The sequence below is a fragment of the Microcaecilia unicolor genome, chromosome 2, assembly GCF_901765095.1.
Source record: "Microcaecilia unicolor chromosome 2, aMicUni1.1, whole genome shotgun sequence".
In the NCBI taxonomy this organism is placed as follows: domain Eukaryota; kingdom Metazoa; phylum Chordata; class Amphibia; order Gymnophiona; family Siphonopidae; genus Microcaecilia; species Microcaecilia unicolor.
Window position 1 is genome coordinate 543,582,201 of NC_044032.1, and position 19,276 is coordinate 543,601,476.

The 19,276-nt window shown below is 44.4% G+C and overlaps 1 protein-coding gene and 1 long non-coding RNA gene across 2 annotated transcripts in view; one reads left to right on the plus strand and one right to left on the minus strand.

Annotated features, from left to right (window-relative positions):
* Window positions 1-2,975: 2,975 nt before the first annotated feature.
* Window positions 2,976-7,640, minus strand: LOC115462630. Its single transcript, XR_003940909.1, has 3 exons — window positions 6,993-7,640; window positions 3,567-3,643; window positions 2,976-3,127 (listed from the first exon to the last, which is right to left on the minus strand). It is a non-coding gene; the product is annotated as an uncharacterized LOC115462630 (long non-coding RNA).
* Window positions 7,641-17,176: 9,536 nt separating this feature from the next.
* The window catches only part of TMEM33 (transmembrane protein 33), a 42,813-nt gene continuing 40,713 nt past the window's right edge, over window positions 17,177-19,276 (plus strand). Inside the window, exons 1-2 of the mRNA XM_030191339.1 lie at window positions 17,177-17,313; window positions 17,483-17,549. Coding sequence (XP_030047199.1) covers window positions 17,505-17,549 — 45 coding nt within the window. The 5' untranslated portion in view covers window positions 17,177-17,313; window positions 17,483-17,504. The remainder of the gene's footprint in view (window positions 17,314-17,482; window positions 17,550-19,276) is intronic.

Sequence of the window (19,276 nt, forward strand, 5' to 3'; positions counted from 1 at the left end):
CCGAAACATGCTCAAAACAGAATAATCCATTTGTTTATCTAAAATGTAAACTTCTGCAAAAGAGATAAAGTGAAGACATTGATCCCATGTGCCCCAATGAAAGGAGATTTTAATTTTACTTCTATTTAATTTCAATATATTCCATCATTTTAACACCAGGCTTCCCAAGGCAGAACCCATCAGGAAACAGGATATTCTCACTGAGATTTGGCCATGTATTACCGTATTCTATAGAACAGTGTAAAAAAAGGAGCACAAAATACAGAGAGTTTATGGCTGCTCTTTCTACCAGCTACAATCATTTTTATGTTGTTTTACCCCTCTGTTTATCAATAGAAATCCAACGAAATAAAACATGGAAAAGAAAATAAGATGATACCTTTTTTAATGGACATAACTTAATACATTTCTTGATTAGCTTTCGAAGGTTGCCCTTCTTCGTCAGATCGGAAATAAGCAAATGTGCTAGCTGACAGTGTATATAAGTGAAAACATTCAAGCATTACTATGACAGTCTGACAGGGTGGGAGGATGGGGGTGGGTAGGAGGTATGCATGGGGACATCAAAGCATATCATTGATATTCTAACAGGATGGGTGTGGATAGGTGAGGGGTGATCAACAGAGAAATACAGTTTTATGGTTTATAATGGGCTAGGAACCCCAGATCCTTGTTAAGTCCTTTCTGTTGGGTGTTAAAATATTCAATCATTCTGACTTCAAAGGTCTTACGTTCTTGTATGGTTTTAAAGTTACCTTTCAGGATTCTCACTGTGAAGTCACTGGTACAGTGTCCTGGTCCTGTAAAATGCTAACCAACAGGGGTGTGAGCCCTACTGGCACCAGTATTGTTCATGTGATGTTTATGTAAATTGAATCTTGTCTTAAGCATCTGGCCTTTTTCTCCAATATAGCATCCTTCGTTACATTTTTTACACTGAATGATATATACCACATTGGAAGATGAGCAAGTGAAAGATTCCTTTATGTTGAATACCCCTCTGTTTAGAAAGCCACGCTAGCTGCTGCTGTGCAGCACCCATTCAAAGTGAATGGGCTGTGTCTGCATTACTGCATGGCTTTGCAAACAGGGGGGTTAGAGGTCCTTTTACTAAGCCGCGGTAAACAGTGGCCTGTGGTAGTGTGGGTGTGTGTTTTTGTTGCATGCTGGGCCATTTTTACCACTGCTAGGAAAAAATGCTTTTTTAATGGGGGCAGTAAATGGCCGTGCATATACCACCACACATTGACCTAGTGGCAAGGACCCACACGCTACCTGTACGCTACTCATGCAGCGTGCACCAATTATTACCGCTGGGAACACCCTCCTCGGTAGAAAATAGAAAAATATTTTCTACCGTGGGAAACAGCACGCACCAGCTTCAAAATTACTGACAGATGGGTGCACTAACCAGGCAGAAGTGTCAATTTGGCATGCACTACATGCGCGGTGACCCTACCATTGCTTTGTAAAAGGGCCCCTTAGTGATTTCCAATTTTATTTCATGATATATATGAGAAGTTTTCAAATAAATAAAAAGGCTGTAAAAAAATCCACACATAGGCAATCATAAGTGTTTGCTATTGTTTTTATATAGAAATACCTTTATTGTCAGCATAAGCAAAAATAAAAGCATATAGCACAGCACTGAAAGCCACAATACAGCACTGGAAATAACAAAGTAAGCTCTGGAGTACTGACAAATACATTTTAAATATAACCCTCTCCCCTTTCACAGACCAATACAAAACTCCCCTTGCACCCCCCCCCCCCCTAACATAAAGCATGCAAAACCAAGGAGGTTTAATAAAACAGTAACGGAGATGCCAAGTTACCCAGTTCCTGGCTGGAAATTTTATGTGGCCAGTCCTGGTTTTGAACGTATATTAAAAAGCAGTGCGAGCTAGCCTGATCCTGTCCATTGAAATCAGTGCTGCAAATCCCATAATGCTTCAGAATGAGGTGGTCAGAAATCCAGGACTGCCCAAAAATCTCCAGCCTGAAACTGGGTAACTTGGCATTTTTGCAGTAGAAACCACAAATTTGCTATTGTTTTCAGTCACATCTGCGAAAGGTTTGTGTCCCTTGCCGGCAAGCTCCAAACACTAACTTTAGCCCATGCAATGGTCTGGATAGGTTCATGCCGTCTCCTGTCATTAAACCTCCTTGAGTGCAACTATCATTCTCAAGGATAACCTATCATTTAGCCTTAGCTATCTGTTTCCTTGTTGAAAACAAGGTTGCAGCCTGAGCTAGACGTTCCTGGATTACCGTGCCCTAGTGTATTCCTTTTAACTCACCATCCTTGAGGCCCAGCCCCGGTTCTATCATCCAAGGAGGTTTAATAGACAGGAGACGAAGTAAGCCTATCTAGTCCACTGTAAGAGCTGAAGCCAGTAAGTGGAGCTTACTGTGGTTTTAGTACACCCAAAACAATAGCAAACGCTATTGAAAACAATAGCAAAAGATTATTAGAAATAAGGGACTGCCTATGCCTGGTCCATCTATAACAAGTCTAAAGCTGTTTCAGCTGGATAGGCAGTGCCTCAAAAGATGGAGGACAAAAGATTTTTTTTAACTTATTTGACAGCTTTTTAATTTATTTGAAAGCTTCCCATATCCAGATATAAATATCATGAAATAACAATTGAATATGACTAAAACAGCTTCAAAAATTATTGAAGCTGGTAGAAACAATACTTATAAACTCTATATTTTGTGCTCATTTTCCTACACTGTTCTATTAACAGAACTAAATGGGCTATGTAGGAGTATTTTCCTGTTGTCTCGCTTTTGCTGGTCTGGGGCCTATACAAGTCTGAACCATTCTTTTATAACTAATATGGATTCTACAGTGGGGTTCCCCAGGGATCTGGGATAAGCAGCATAAAATGTACTGAACTTATTTGTGACCCGTTGGAAACAGGATGCTGGGCTTGATGGTCCCATTGTGGCAATACTTATGTACAAAGCAAGGAGTAGGAAAGTTAGGCTCTTCCAAAGAACCGGAGGAGACGTATATAAAAAATCAAATCTTTATTCCAAATTGAGCACTGACAAACTTGACTCTGACTCTCTGACTCGACACAGCTGTGTTTCAGCGCCAAAGCACGCCTTCATCAGGAGTCTATAAAATGAAATATACTATATAAAAATTATGTAAAACACATGTATACAAAAGAATACACATATAAGAATCCACAAATGTACAAAATTTCACATATAAAAAAAACATATATTTCTAAAAATATATCTAAAATACAAAAAGATGTCACTATTAAAATAAACATATTAATTTTGTTACAAGATTATATGTGTGTGTGTATATATATATATATATATATATTTTTAAAGAAATTCTGAACAATGATGCACAGAACGATGTTGTATGCAGTTTGAAATATGTATAATCACATTAATAAACTTATATTAATATATCGCAGAAAGCAAAGAAAATGTTTTATATATATATAGTTGCAAAAACAAATATATATGGACATTTTTTTAAAAACTTTGAATATAAGATAAAATATCTAAATAAAATACATATAAATGGACCTACTAACCTTATGAAAAACTGTGGATAGTGTATATAATCAATTGTCAGCTATATGATGATGTTGAACCAGATATGGCTAAAATCCTAAAGATAATGGCAAATAAACATTATGTAAATGTCTCTAGGATGGACCAATAGCAAGTAACGTCCTCATCAGTATATGAGTGCATATGTATATATATAGAGAGAAATATATAGGGAGGTACAGTACACAGATAGTATCAAACATATAAACGGCGAGTGACCGACTCACTCGCAAATGCGCAGTAGAGACTTCCCTCTCTGTCCCACCCCCGCGTCAATACGTGATGACGGGGGGGGGGGCGGGACAGAGAGGGAAACTGCGCCGCCGAGGTTGCTACCGCTCCCCGCCCCCCCACTCGGAGTCGCCGCCGCCACCCCTCCACCCGGCCCGGGCCCTCTCTTCCCTTCTGAACTTACACATCCATTCGCCGAATGCAGCAACGCACATCAGCTGAGCTGCCCCTTCCTTCTCTGCCTGTGTCCCGCCCCCGCTGACGTTACATCACAGGAGGGCGGGGCCACAGGCAGAGAAGGAAGGGCCCACGGCACCTCAGTTGATGTGCGTTGCTGCGTTCGGCAAATGGATGTGTAAGTTCAGAAGTGAAGAGAGGGCCCGGGCCGGGTGGAGGGGTGGCGGCGGCGACTCCGGGGGGGGGGGGGGGAAGGAAAACCCGGCTAGTGAGTGTATATACCACTAATGTAGTAACGTCACCAAAAGAAATTACTATATGTTTACTCTCTGTGTGTATATATATCCCTCCAAATTTAAAACCTGTGTGATAATAATATTAAAACCGAAACCATTTTGAGATCAAAAACCTAGGGGCAATTGAATCTGCACTAAATTAGTTTTAAAAACGAAACCATAATTAAACATTAGTTGTATTAGACGGCTAATCGTGGGGTAAAGAAAGGAAGGATGTAAACAGCACAAATTCTAAATAGCAGAGAAAAACGCGTCGGCCGGAGGAAGACATATGGAGGGGCATAATCGACCAGAAACGCCTATCTCCATGGGCGTTTATCTCCGAGAACGGGTCCGTGAAGGGGCGGAGTGAACCGTATTTTAAAAAAAAATAGACGCCCATGTGTTATTCGCCAAGGTGTGAGCTGGGCGTTTTTGCTTTTCAGCGATAATGGAAAATGAAATCACCCAGCTCAAAAACGAATAAATCCAAGGCATTTGTTCGTGGGAGGGGCCAGGATTCATAGTGCACTGGTCCCCCTCACATGCCAGGACACCAACCGGGCACCCTAGGGGGCACTTTTACAAAAACAAAAAAAAAGGTAAAAGAGCTCCCAGGTGCATAGCACCCTTCCCTTGGGTGTTGAGCCCCCCAAATCCCCCTCAAAACCTACTGCCCACAAGTCTACACCATTACTATAGCCCTAAGAGGTGAAGGGGGGCACCTACATGTGGGTACAGTGAGTTTGGGGGGGTTGGACGACTAAGCATTAAGCAGCACAATTGTAACAGGTAGGGGGGGATGGGCCTGGGTCCACCTGCCTGACGTCCACTGCACCCCCTAACAACTGCTCCAGGGACCTGCATACTGCTGCTTGGGAGGAGGGTATGACATTTAAGGGTGAAAGTAAAAAGTTGTGAAACATCATTTTTTTGTGGTGGGAGGGGGTTAGTGACCACTGGGGGAGTCAGGGGAGGTCATCCCCGACTCCCTCTGGGGGTCATCTGGTCATTTAGGGCACTTTTTGGGGCCTTATTCGTGAAAAAACAGGGTCCAGGAAAAGTGCCCTAAATTCTAGCTACAAACGTATCCATTATCGGCGAAAGGCGCCCATCTCTGTTCGGGTGATAACCACGCCCCAGTTCCGCCTTCACCACGCCTCCGACACGCCCCCGTCAACTTTGTCCGCATCCGCGACGGAGTGCAGTTGAAAGCGTCCAAAGTTCGGCTTTCGATTATACCGCTTTATTTGTTTTTGTGAGAAAAACGCCCATCTCCCGATTTAGGTCGGAACTTGGGCGTTTTTCTCGTTCGATTATAAGCAGGATAGTATGTCCCAAAGGGCAATATGCAAAACATAAGACGAACCCATACCGCAAGACGGGAAGGAATGGAAACTAAAACAATTTATAAAAGAAATTTAAAAAGGCCCTTACAATAAAAATGTAAAACATAAATGCAGGGCTGAAAAAGAAACATACCAGTATGTACAGCCCGTGGCCTGAATTCATCTGAAACCATCAGAAACCAGCTTTTCTACAAAGGTAATGACTGCTTGGCATACCATGATGACTTCAAGGACATGTTGTTTACTGCAAACTAGCCTCCAGCTATCTCCTGGAAAGAGCAGAGGAGCTAACTTCACAGACCATGGCTCCAAGTTTTTAATGAGAATCAAGAGGGAGGTCTGACTCGTCTGATAAGAGTTTCTTTGCTAATAACAAGGCCTGTCCTCATGACCATGAATTCTGCTGGACAGAATTACACCATTTGTGATTGGTCCATAGGTATCATCTGACTCAGAAAGATGCCAATGTTGGACTGAAGAGAGAGGAGAGAGAGGAGAAGAACAGAAGCCCTTTGGGAGAATCGATTGCTCTGAGAGAGAAACTGATATTCTAAACACACCAGTGAACTGAATTCCTTGTCAGCTAACAAGGTCAGTTCCACAGCAACACTGAGGCCTTACCCAAAAGACTATGTAATCAGTATACAGAGTCAAGACCTTGGACTTTATTCCTGGACTGAGATAATACTTGCAGCGAAATTCTGCTAGAGTCTCAAAGGTGGAATCTGATTCTTCATTCACTGAAAGTCTGCAATATGGACTGCAGGGTGAGATAACAGGATTTACTACGTACAGTATGGGTTTAGTTAGTCTAGGCTTTTATCTGTAAAAGACTGGTTCGTCTTTGGATTTGTGGTCTGTAGTGCATTATAAGCTGCTAAGTGTCTATTTTGCACAATATACATTTGTTATAATCTCTCATACAGAGTTATTTAGCTGATCAGATTTCTTTATATATATCTAGCTTGGTGATAATCTATATTTTTGGTAGTACAAGTTTATTTTTGTAACTTGCTTTGCAATTTCCCACATATAATTTTTTATATTTATAATAAATAATTATTTATTTCATTTGTGGCATTGTCCTTTCATTGGTACAGCTAGTTAGCAGAACTAAGGGCCAATTACGTAATGTCATATCCCTGAACAAACGAGTCCAGAACATTGGTTTTCTTATATTTTATTTTAGTGATGATTTATATTGTGCAAAAACTGGAAATACAGTGAGACAGAATAATAGGATTAATTAAGATTTAAAACTTATTTTTAAACCCCTGAAATCCAGTTTTCCAAACTGAACCTAACATAGACTTACCATGTCTGGACTCCTTCAAAGACGTTATATATACCCGTGCAGTGTGTAAAATGGACTTACTATCATCTATGTTTGCTGATTCCAGTCGGGCCTTGGAATCTCGACAGTTCATATTTTGAGATGTCACCACATCAAAAAGGCAATTAAACATACAAATAAAGTTAACAGTTGCTTCACAGCCAACAAAATCCAATAGCTTCTCGTTATTGCAAAACTGAAGAGAAGAAACAACAGATTCACTGAGAAGTTGTGCTGCTAATCTCAACATTCATTTTATTTTTTGACCACAACACATACTGAGCTCTCAATTTATTACCTAAGTGTAATCCCTCATGTTCTTGCAGTTTGTGAAGCTTTTCAATTTATCCCCACTGTACTAATCCCCCCTCCCCATCAACCAATGACTTATTCTCTCCTAGTGTATTCCTAACAAGCTTGCAAATATAACAGGGATCCAAAAACATAAAAACATTCTCATTTGTTACAGTGTGCTTAAAATATGGCTTATAATCAGGACTCACTACATCTAAACAAGCTCCTAGGCATTTTGCCATTGCAAAGTTTGAAGCAGCTCCTTCAAAGGTTAAGGACACAACACATACACCTGTATAGTACCTGTATTCGTATTAACTGAGAAAATGGTATTGAAAATTATATTACAAAGCATAAAGTTGACTTGGTTAACTTCTGCTGTATTTACCAGTAGTAAATAATAGTAATAAACAATATTAAGTGCATTTTTATAATATACCACAGCATTCCACAAAATAAAAGGAGCAAGTTCCCACAAACCATCTTTCTCTTTTGATCTAGGCACAGGGAAAAAAGATTTTAAACACTCCCAGGTTTCAGCCTAATTCATGTTAAATGTGGGATATAAATGTCATAAATAAGTATATAAATAGATAGATAGAAACTCTGAATGTGGAGCACCTGATTCTCATAACTTGATGTCTGTTTTAGTGGCCTTTTACCAGGAGAAAAAAATCCAGTGGTGTGCTGGTAAATGTTTAACAACAGGCTCTCTCCCTGGTCCCCCTCTGCGCCCCCCCCCCCCCGGTCCCCCCCTTCGCCCCCCCCCCCCCCGGTCCCCCTCTGCGCCCCCCCCCCCAAATTGCAGAGCTGGCTATGGCCGGGGAGAGAGCCTGGGGTGGGGGGTGGCAATGCATTCCTCCAGGAAAAAAAATTAAATGATCCCAGGTTCCAATCTAATTCATGTTTAATGTGCGATAAAATGCCGTAAATAAATATAAACTTTTAATGTTGAGCACCTGATTCTCAAAGTGAACATATTCCAAACACTATAATGAAAATAAAATGATTTTTTTTCTACCTTTGTTGTCTGGTGACTGTTTTTCTGATCATGCTGGCCCAGTATCCGATTCTGCTGCTATCTGTCCTCTTAACTCCGTTTCCAGGGCTTCCTTTCCATTTATTTCTTTCCTTTCCTCCTTTCTTCTTGATTTCTGGTCCTCAGCTTCTGCCTATTTTCTTCATCCATGTGCAGTTTTTCTCCTCTCTTCCTTTTCCCTCATCTCATCTCCTTCCTCACTCTTCTCTCCCCTCTGAAACAGGCTCGGAAATCAGGAGACGAAAGGCCAATTTGGTTCCAAAGGCATGACAGCTTTATTGCTAGCAATTGAACAGTACTAAGTAATCTCAGGATACTGCTCCCTGAGCGTCACCTGACACTCGTTCTTATACACTCTTATCAGTAGTCATGCGCAGTTACAGACAGAGGATCTTACACAGAACCCAGGAAACGAAACTTATCTTTGGCTTTGCTCACACCCCTCTATTTCCAACACTGGTCTCTAGTCTATTCACAGTTATTTGGCATTGCATATACCATATAAGGCAATATACTGATAAGTAGCACAAGTTCCAGCTGGTTTCTGCAAAATCTAACTTCTAGTATAAACTGCAGCAAAACAGTAACTTATTTCAGTGTTCCAGCACATTTACACAATACAGCCTCTATGCAGGGATCACGAGACTGTGCTGGCAGAGCCAGCTGCCCTAAATTGCTGACTACTACAATTTGTTATCTAGCTGCTGGTTAACAAATACATGCTACTAGTAAAAGTCTAAACTGCACAGGTTCTAGTCTTAGTCTAGGCTTATTATATGTAAGGCACAAAAGGTCCAGAGCATCAGTAAAGTATGGCTAAAAAGACCAAAAGCAGAGTTAGAGTCCATAAGTATAAGTCCATCAGTAGGCACAAAACATGAGGTTGTTCTGGTGGTCAGTAGTATTCATAGTATTCGAGTAGTATCCGGCGTTCCACCCCTTCATTCCCCCCTTTTGATACTTGAACATCCATCTGGTGGAAAGTATCACTTCCATGAACCCTGAAAAAGGAAAGAAAGGACAAGGATAGTTAGAGAGGGAGGCAACAAGCGAGCCCTAAGCCCTTGCGCAGCCGTTGGTTGCTTCGCCGGGGTTGAGACGGAGGGCCCCTAGTGGAATCCCCCCCCCTTTGTATCCGGTCTTATGCTGACACAAGGGTACTGGCCCATTAAGTGACTCAGGAGGTGAAAGGTGCACGTCAGCCACAAGGTGCTTCATCGTCAGCTTCATCAGACTGGGGAATGGGGGAGTACATCTGGAGAGCCATAAGTTGGGCAGCAGCACGGCGGTCAGCGATGCTTTCCATGGTGGAGCGGAGACACCTGAAAACTAAGGGGAGAGACAAGGGTATTAATAAGCAGGACAACAAGAACAGGCCACCCATGACGAAGATACTCTTGAGGCTCTCAGAGGTCGGTAGCCAGTTGGTTAAAGAGGGATCGGTTAGCTCTCTCCACTGTTCCACTGCTCTGGGGTCTCCATGCACAATGTAAGGCGATAGGGTCCATCCGGCCTGTGTGGGCCCTGCAGTGCATTACAGCTACCTTCTTCGGTTTCCATACTGGAATGCACAGTGGCCATTACCTCTTCACAGTCGTGGAGTGGTGGTTCAGGGGCCGGGAGGAGGGTGGCAGGATTGAGGTTGGTCGTGTTCAGGATCCGCACCTCCGGATTTTCGCACAGGAGGGCTTGGTATTTGACCAATCGGGAGTTGGTCATCCATCTGGGTCCGTGGCTCTCGAGTAGGCCGCGGATGGTGTGGGGTTTAGTCACAAAAAGTGTTTGGCCAAACGTGAGTTTATTGGCCTCGTGTATCAGCAGACAGGCCGCCGCAACGCTTCGGAGACAGCCCGGCCATCCTCGTGCCACGTTGTCCATGCTCTTGGAGAGGTATGCTACAGGGCGTTGCCAGGTACCGACCAGTTGGGTGAGGACTCCAAGTGCCAATCCCTTCTTTTCGTCGATGAACAAGTGGAACGGCTTAGTCACATCTGGTAGTCCGAGCGCTGGTGGGGCCGCAAGGGCATCCTTAAGGTCCTGAAGGGCTTTCAGTTCGCTTTTCTCCCACCGGAGATCTTGGCCCTCTAGTTCAGGCCCCTTCAGTTTGGCATACAAACTGTGGGTCAGGATAGCAAAATTGATGATCCAAATGCGGCAATATCCAGCGGCTCCGAGGAGTGCCCGCAGTTCCTTCTTATTTGCAGGAGTGGGTTGGTTGCGGATAGCTTGGGTTCGAGGGGGTACCGAGACTCCGGGTTCCTTCTCGGAGGCGAAACCCCAGATACTCGACTTCGATCTCGCATATCTGGGCCTTTTTTTGGCTGGCTCGGTACCCCTGGGCTTCCAGGGTCTTCAAGAGGTAGAAGGTAGCTTCAGCACATTCGGTGAACGTTTCACGGGCCACCAACAGGTCGTCCACGTATTGAACGACCGGCCCATACTCGTCCTGATACGTCTTCAGGTCCTGAGCGAGTTGGTCGCCGAAGAGGGTGGGGGAGTTCTTGAATCCCTGGGGGAGTCGTGTCCAGGTAAACTGCTGCTTATTACCAGTCTGTAAGTCTTCCCACGTGAAGGCAAACAATTTCTGGCTGTCGGCGGCGAGGGGGATGGAGAAGAAGGCGTCCTTCAAATCAATGACACTGTACCACTTGGTCTGGGCTGGCACTTGGGCTAAAATGGAGTAAGGGTTCGGTACGAGAGCAACTATGTCGGCCACCTGGTTGTTGACCTTCCTTAAGTCTTGGACGGGCCTGTACTCGGGGGTTCCTGACATCTGGTAAATTTCAAGACTCCCTGTTGGGGGAGTTTCTGTAAATGCGGGGGTTTCTTCAGGGAGATGGATGAGGAGTAGGTTCAGGAGGGTAGGGTTCTTGACAGGCTTTCTTGGCTGCCTCGTCCGCACGTCGGTTGCCCCGGGCTATGGAATCTGTCTTCCCTGTGTGGGCCCTACAGTGCATCACAGCGACTTTTCTTGGCTTCCACACAGCTTCAAGCAGGTGACAGATTTCAGGGGCAGATTTCAGGGGCATTTGCAGCCCGCTGTCAAGAACCTTCAGGCGAACACTACACAATCAACAGGTCACCCACGTACTGGACAACCGGTTCATATTTGATCTGGCACATCATCAGATCTCTGGCGGGTTGCTATGTCGAGCTACATAGGGTATACTGTGTGTGTGGCACTGGATGAACTTTAGGATCTTGTGTTTGCAACATGAGACAATACATGCGATCTTGAAACAATATCATACAGGAAACAATCAGTGGCTTCAGAGGCGTTAGTGATGATGCCTATACCAAGTAAGCAAAAAGAAATCATTACAATTGAGAATGTATAGCAATATTCCTATATGGACCACCAGTTCAAATGCTGGCCTAGAGTTTAGCAGTCTATCTAACAAAATGAGTTCAACCAAAATCCCCTTCCAGCATTGGTGCAACCTTAACAGAGTTGTTTTGGGATATAAAGGTTACAATTCTAGAAAGTTCATTGCAGTAATAGGCAACAACCCTGAGAACAGAGGAGAATGCGGTGGCCAGGTCTGTTTCAGGAATGGTGGACAGCAGGCCTTAACACAGACCGGTGCCATCAGTGATCACAGTCAAATGATGTCACGTCCTGCCTGCCAACTAAGGTGAGAGGACAATTTGATGAACCTGAAAAACAAGAAAGAGGACTCCAAACGATACAGGGCCTCTATGTAGGCCTCAGGGCATAAATGATAATAATTCACTCAATATCTGGTCAAACCCTTAACAAAATGCCATTAGCTTACTTCTATACTCAAATTTCATGCTTCTTTTGATAGGTAATACAGAATAAAATGAATTCCTATTCTGGCCTATCCCCAAACAGTATAGTCCTGTTGAAACACTCCCACATATATCCACTTCCACAACCCTTCTATCTAACTTACAAGTGTACTTTCATAGCACATAATCATGTACTCCTGCCATGTGGTTATTCACACTATTCACACAACTTGCACATTGGCAGTATATCTTTTACAAGCTTCAAACATCTCAGTAACCTTTCAATGACTGGGAACTTGCTTCCATCTTCTTCACAATGTGATTCCCTATGATTTAAAACTTACATTTAGATCTTTATCATGGTACACCTCACCTCTCTGGACAACCTGGTTTAAGCGTCCAGCTAAAATCATGAGACATATGATTTATGGAGAAAAGTTAGAACAAGGATGATGTCAGCACGTAGGCAGGTGCCTAGAAATGTTCTATAGCAGCACAAAGCATTCTCATTCAAGGTACATTAACAACTTCTTAATCTGAACATTCAGCTAAATTCCTTTACCCTAGAGGGGGCAATATCTCTGGAGTCACAATTGCCCAAGGTAAAGTAACACAGATATATTTATCACAAGCATGATGAATTAAACACATTAAGTAGTTTAATAGACAAACGGTTCTTTGCATAAATCACATTATTAAAACAAAAGTCTGTAATTGTGAGTCTTATCTATCTGCCCTAGTCTAGACCGCAAGCTCCTCTGGGCAGGGACTGTCTTCTTTTTTTTTTTTTTTTTTCCTTTCTTTCTTTCCCAAAGCAACTTGTGCATGTAATACACACAAAGATCAGCAGAGGGAGCAAGTCATCAATAAAAGAAAGAAGAGTGACGTCATAAGCAAACAACTGAACACTGAAACAACGAACACTGAAAATCCACATGAAACCTAAAACTTATCTCTGAAATCTCAATTACCTGGGGTACAGAACATACACGTGGGATATTTCACCAGACAAACATTTATTGTACAAATCCTACTGAGGTATGTACAGAGCATAGGCAAGAAATAGTCTGCAAGTCTCATGAATAACTTAGGAATTTGCATCCCTCCTCTGCAGTGGAGGAAAACAAACTTAGTGCAATACAATTAAGCAGCTGTGATTTGCACTGCCTACGAGACTCATAAGGTTTGCATAAAAGGCAACTGCTCATGGCTACAGGCAGCTGATATGTCCCTGAAGAAAAGCACAAACTGGACCCCTTTTTTTTTTTTTTCCAAATGCAGGGTTTGTTTAAACTGAATGTAAACAAGCTGCCACAAGCTCTCTCGGTAACTTTGACATAAGCTACAAATCTGAGTTTTAAAATCCAATGTTTTAGCTTTTGGGGTGTGGGATACCTTCTGTGGTTTTCTTTACATTCTTTAGGGACTATGGTCAGTAAATGAACACAATACCATAAATCTCACAGTAAATTACAACAGATGCACCGTGCTTTGAACCCAAGTGCAGCATGGAGCTGAAAATGCCATCATGCACCTTTCAGTAAATCACAAAGTTGAAAGTTAACATAGCGTGACAAAAACAGCTGGAGGAACATCAAGGCTGCATTCCTGAAGGGAGGCTTTATATTTAACCTCCGTAATACTATACCCATTAGACTTAAAGAAAAGCATGAATTGTCATACCCTTTTTAACAACCAGATTCAAGAAAGATAAACAACATTATCCCCAGCAACGAAATCCTGGTGCTGCATATACAAAGCTTGCACCGTCTGCTGTAGAATACATAGTTCTCCTGTTTCAGAGAAACAAAATCTTATTTCTCTATGTAAAAAAACAACACGTCAAGACGTCATGACGTCGAGGGCGGAGCTATAACACTCGAGGGCCGAAATACGAGGCAAACGCGAGCCCCGAACAAGTAACGCAAGTAGCTCCGAGGGACGGAGGGAGGGGGCCCCTTGCTAGCGTCCGTTTCATTGCACTCAGAAACGGGCATTCTTTCCTAGTATCTTATAATAACTTCTAACATGATGCAACAGTTAAGTTCAAAGGCTCATATCACTCTGTTAACATGCACCCGGAGTAATTATTTCCTCGAGCCCACCCCCACCACCGGCTGTGGTCTTATGAGTGGGTCCCAAACCCTGGACTGCTTTTACGCTATAGCAGCCTGAGACAAAAAAACCTGCACTCCTCAGCTGCTGAACAGTTCATCTGGTTCTCAAGCACGTTATCTAAACACATTCCATTCTACGGCTCATGCAGCTCGTGTACACAAGGTCATGGAATCTGCAGTTCAGAGAAGCCTGAGAGTCTACATTTTCATACGCCACAAGAAACCTTCCCGTTCGCCGCTCGGTTTCGTCGTCGGAGCCTAGTGAGTTTCGGGACCTAGTCTTATACCAATAGTCCGTATTAGTCACTGGCTAAAAGAGGGTGATCACGCCTCTTCTTCGGTCCTTACTGGGCCGGTCACTACGCTGAGTATACTCGCCTGTCTGTCGTCGTCGTTGCAGGCCGCGCCGTCGTACGCGCCTCTCCAGAGAGGAAAAAAGAAAAAGGTGTCTTGCCGGAACCTCACAGCCCCACTGCCAGCCAGCCAGTGTCGGTCAGTCCTCCGTCCGGTTGGACACTGAACTCAGTGGTGGCCACTTACCAGCCGGTTCGGGGGAGCTGACCTCCCTGGCACAACCGTGCAGTGGGGGAGGGGAAAGAATATAATCCATTTCCCTTTTGTACTCCTGGCTGGGCTCGCCAATGAAACAGGCTCGGAAATCAGGAGACGAAAGGCCAATTTGGTTCCAAAGGCATGACAGCTTTATTGCTAGCAATTGAACAGTACTAAGTAATCTCAGGATACTGCTCCCTGAGCGTCACCTGACACTCGTTCTTATACACTCTTATCAGTAGTCATGCGCAGTTACAGACAGAGGATCTTACACAGAACCCAGGAAACGAAACTTATCTTTGGCTTTGCTCACACCCCTCTATTTCCAACACTGGTCTCTAGTCTATTCACAGTTATTTGGCATTGCATATACCATATAAGGCAATATACTGATAAGTAGCACAAGTTCCAGCTGGTTTCTGCAAAATCTAACTTCTAGTATAAACTGCAGCAAAACAGTAACTTATTTCAGTGTTCCAGCACATTTACACAATACAGCCTCTATGCAGGGATCACGAGACTGTGCTGGCAGAGCCAGCTGCCCTAAATTGCTGACTACTACAATTTGTTATCTAGCTGCTGGTTAACAAATACATGCTACTAGTAAAAGTCTAAACTGCACAGGTTCTAGTCTTAGTCTAGGCTTATTATATGTAAGGCACAAAAGGTCCAGAGCATCAGTAAAGTATGGCTAAAAAGACCAAAAGCAGAGTTAGAGTCCATAAGTATAAGTCCATCAGTAGGCACAAAACATGAGGTTGTTCTGGTGGTCAGTAGTATTCATAGTATTCGAGTAGTATCCGGCGTTCCACCCCTTCACCTCCATCCATGTCCAGCATTTCTTCTCTCTCCCCTCCTCTCCTCTGCCCTGCATGCACCCATGTCCAGCAGTGACCCTCCTTTCCCCTGCCCTGCATGCACCCATGTCCAGCAGTGACCCTCCTCTCCCCTGCCCTGCTTGATGCACCCATGTCCAGCAGTGACCCTCCTCTCCCCTGTCCTCCATCCACCCATGTCCAGCAGTGACCCTCCTTTCCCCTGTCCTCCATCCACCCATGTCCAGCAGTGACCCTCCTCTCCCCTGTCCTCCATCCACCCATGTCCAGCAGTGACCCTCCTCTCCCCTGCCCTGCATGCACCCATACCCAGTGACCCTCCTCTCCCCTGCCCTCCATCCACCCATGTCCAGCGCAACCCTTAGTTCTCTCCCCTCCATCCACTCATGCCCAGGGACTCCCTTCTCTCCCCTGCCACCCCTCCCGAAATGTTCACAGGCGACTTCTCCCTCCGGGTCCATCCCGTCCCTCGCCAACCTGACTCTTCTAATTCTTCGGCGGGGCAGGCAGTCTTGCCTGCCCTCTACCAGCGCTGACTCTCCCCTGCCGGTTCGCGCTTCAAAATGGCTGCCGAGACTTCAGTAGAAGTCTCGCGAGGCCGCCTCTGGAAGTCTCGGCAGTCATTTTTAAAGCGCAAACCGGCAGGGGAGCGTCAGCGCTGGTAGCGGGCAGGCAAGACTGCCTGCCCCGCCGAAGAATTAAAAGAGTCAGGTGACGGTCGGTTACAGTGAGGGATCGGGCAGGCGATTGATCGATCGGGCGGGTGGGAGGGAGGAGAGCCGGCTCGCAGTAGGAAACAACCGGCTCGCAAGTCGATACAAAATGTAACAACCGGCTCTTGCGAGCCGGCTCCAGCACACCACTGAAAATATCTCTTCATGAATACAGGGTGTCCCTATAACCAGTCCCTCCAAATTACTACTCTACCTGTTTCTCGGTGATTATGCTTCCTCTGTGTACATCCGTACGCTACACAAGCTGGCATGTTTGAAAATTTAAGTGAGATAAAATAAAAATGATACCAACAATCAAGGTTTTTTTTTTGAGGGGGTACTGAGTACCGGCACCTTTTCCATAGTCTGCTAAAATTGACCCATGGTCCTCAAGTTTTAATGAAGGAGCTCAGGCTCTACACACAAATTCTGCCATGTCATAGATTCTGTGACTGGTTGTAAGGGGTCTGGTTATTGTGGGGTGGATCCCTCAATGAACATCTCACTCCCTGAATGGTGACCTGTCATTTGAGTACCGGCACTTTTTTCGCTAGAAACAATGCACTGCTAACAATAAAGAACGACAACATACATGCAGCAACGCACAGGTTTGCATTGCTTTGCTTTGTTTTGAGTGTACTGGATGACGGCTCGCTGCGCGGAGCGGAGGAGTGGAAATAGAGATTAACCTAATTGGTTTTCAACGTGTTGACGTCACTTGGTCTCTTGTCTATTCAACCTCCTTGCTGACCGTCTTGACACTAACCCTGCAACCCTTTTACCCCTTCCTGCCTTCTCCACCTGCTTTACACAATTACTTTTCAGAACACATTAACTACTAGTTTCCTGGTGGCGTCGCACCACGTGATACTAATTCTAGCGGGTGGGGTGTTACCCAGGTAACTGCAGACCGGCAGGAAGTGTCCGGGGTAGGTGACGTCACAGGCCGGGGACCTGCACCGAGCGTCTCCTGGGTCCTAGCATCTACGCCCACTGTCACCATTTTGCTGCTGCTGTTGCGCCGCTGAGCTCGCATTCAGGGCGCTGTCGCCGCTGCAGGTAACGTTCCTGGGGCTTTCTTTTTTTACCGTCGCCCACGCCCTGGAGTCTTGTGTTGCAGGAATATTCACCCGGTGCTTGTTCGCTGAGAAAGGCCTGCACTGTGCTCGGAAGCGCGGTCTGCCTGAGGCCTACTAGCCATTAATACCTTATCTCTCTCCCTACGCAGAGCCCTCCGACTAGTAGGAGTCATGGCGGATTCTAGCCAGAACGTGCCGCAGCCTGCAGGAGCCGTGGTAAGATCCCCAGACAGCTTTCTCCTTTTCTTTTTTGTTTAGAAACGTAGCCTACATTGTATGTGGGGAAAGGGACCGGTTGACACTATGTATTTCGGTTTTCGGTGGTTCAGTCCTTCATGAGAGACTCCTAAGAAACCGAAATAGTTATGGGATAGGTAATGTCCCACTGTAAATAGGAAACAGTAGTAAACTGTCAATTTTCTCAAGGAAGAAAGGCAAATTGGGAGTGATGCTTTGTAATGTTTAATAAAGGATCTGGAAAAGAAAATAAGGTGAACCCTTTTGCAGATAAACATAAAATGTATTTAAAGTTGTTGTGCATTTGGATTTTTTGCATTCCTTTATTAATTAAAATCAAACAGTGAAGAATATAATACATCTCTAGTGTTGGCTTGTGAGGACTTGCCAGTTCGCAGTTGCAAAAGTTCTTTGTGCATCCAAATGGGAGATTAAACTTTTAACGTGGACAAGTGCAAAGTGGTACACAGCAGGGAGCAGAGCAGGATTTAAGGTGTAGGCAAACTAGGCAAGTGCCTAGGGCCCAAAAATTGGGGGGGGGGGGGGAGGGGGGACCTTGTCAGATGTGCTGAGGACTCGGGAGCCTAGAATCGCCAACTGTCTGGATTTTTTTAAGGATCCTACAAATCTAAATTATCAGGGGCATTAACAACTTCAGGCCAGTTCCAGGCAGACTTCTACAGTCTATGCCCTGAAAATGGCGATAATAAATCAAGATCAGATATACATATGCCGCTGGATTCTATATAGCATGTCTAGAGATCCGTGCCGAAATCCAGGTGGATTCTATAACAACGCCTGTAACTTAATTGGCTTAAAAAGCTAGCATTGATAATAGCACTTAACAATTATGTGTGCACAACTCACTAAGTGTATTCTGTAACGCACACTGTGCCTAACTTCTAATGCAAGCATACAAAAAGGGGCATGGTTATGGGCAGGGAAATTGACGTTTCGTGGGCATTCTGAAATTTACGTGTTTAGTTATAGAATATGGCCCTCTGCACCTAAATCTACTCACTGGGATTTATGCCATGGTTTTGTTGGTGTAAATGGATGTGTGTAGTTTTAGGCGCTGGGATATCAATTAAGCGTATTCTATATACCGCACCTAAATCTAGGTGCAGCTTATAGAATATGCTTAGGCAAAAGTGTTTTCTGCGTGGAATTTTTAGGCTTCATATATAGAATCATGATGTATCACATCATACCATATGTAATGAGTTTACCTTGTTGGGCAGACTGGATGGACCGTACAGGTCTTTATCTGCCATCATCTGCTATGTTACTATCTATGTCAAAGTCAGAAGGACGGCTAAAGTGGATATTTTTCAGATTTTAGCCCTCTGTAGCTCTTCAGTCCTCCCCTTCCAGTGCAGAGACACTGATAGGATCCAGCCAGTGAGAAGGCTGCTTTGTTACAGAGAGGAGGGACTGAGCTGCAAATGCTGGAGTACGGGAAGAGGTGAAGGCTAAGTTCTGCATGGGGCTTTGGGGAGAGAGCTGTGGAACCAGTGAGTGTCCAGGGAGGAGCAGGGGGACTGTTGAAAAGGAGTAGCAATTTAAGAAAAATGTGTGGAAATGTGAAGGGTCTGCACAGGCGGAGGAAAAGAACTGTCAACAAATGCAAGAACTTTGCTTGATGCAGAGATGCCAAAGAGTGAGGTTTTTCAGGCGGTACAGGGTATAAATCTAAAATGATTTAA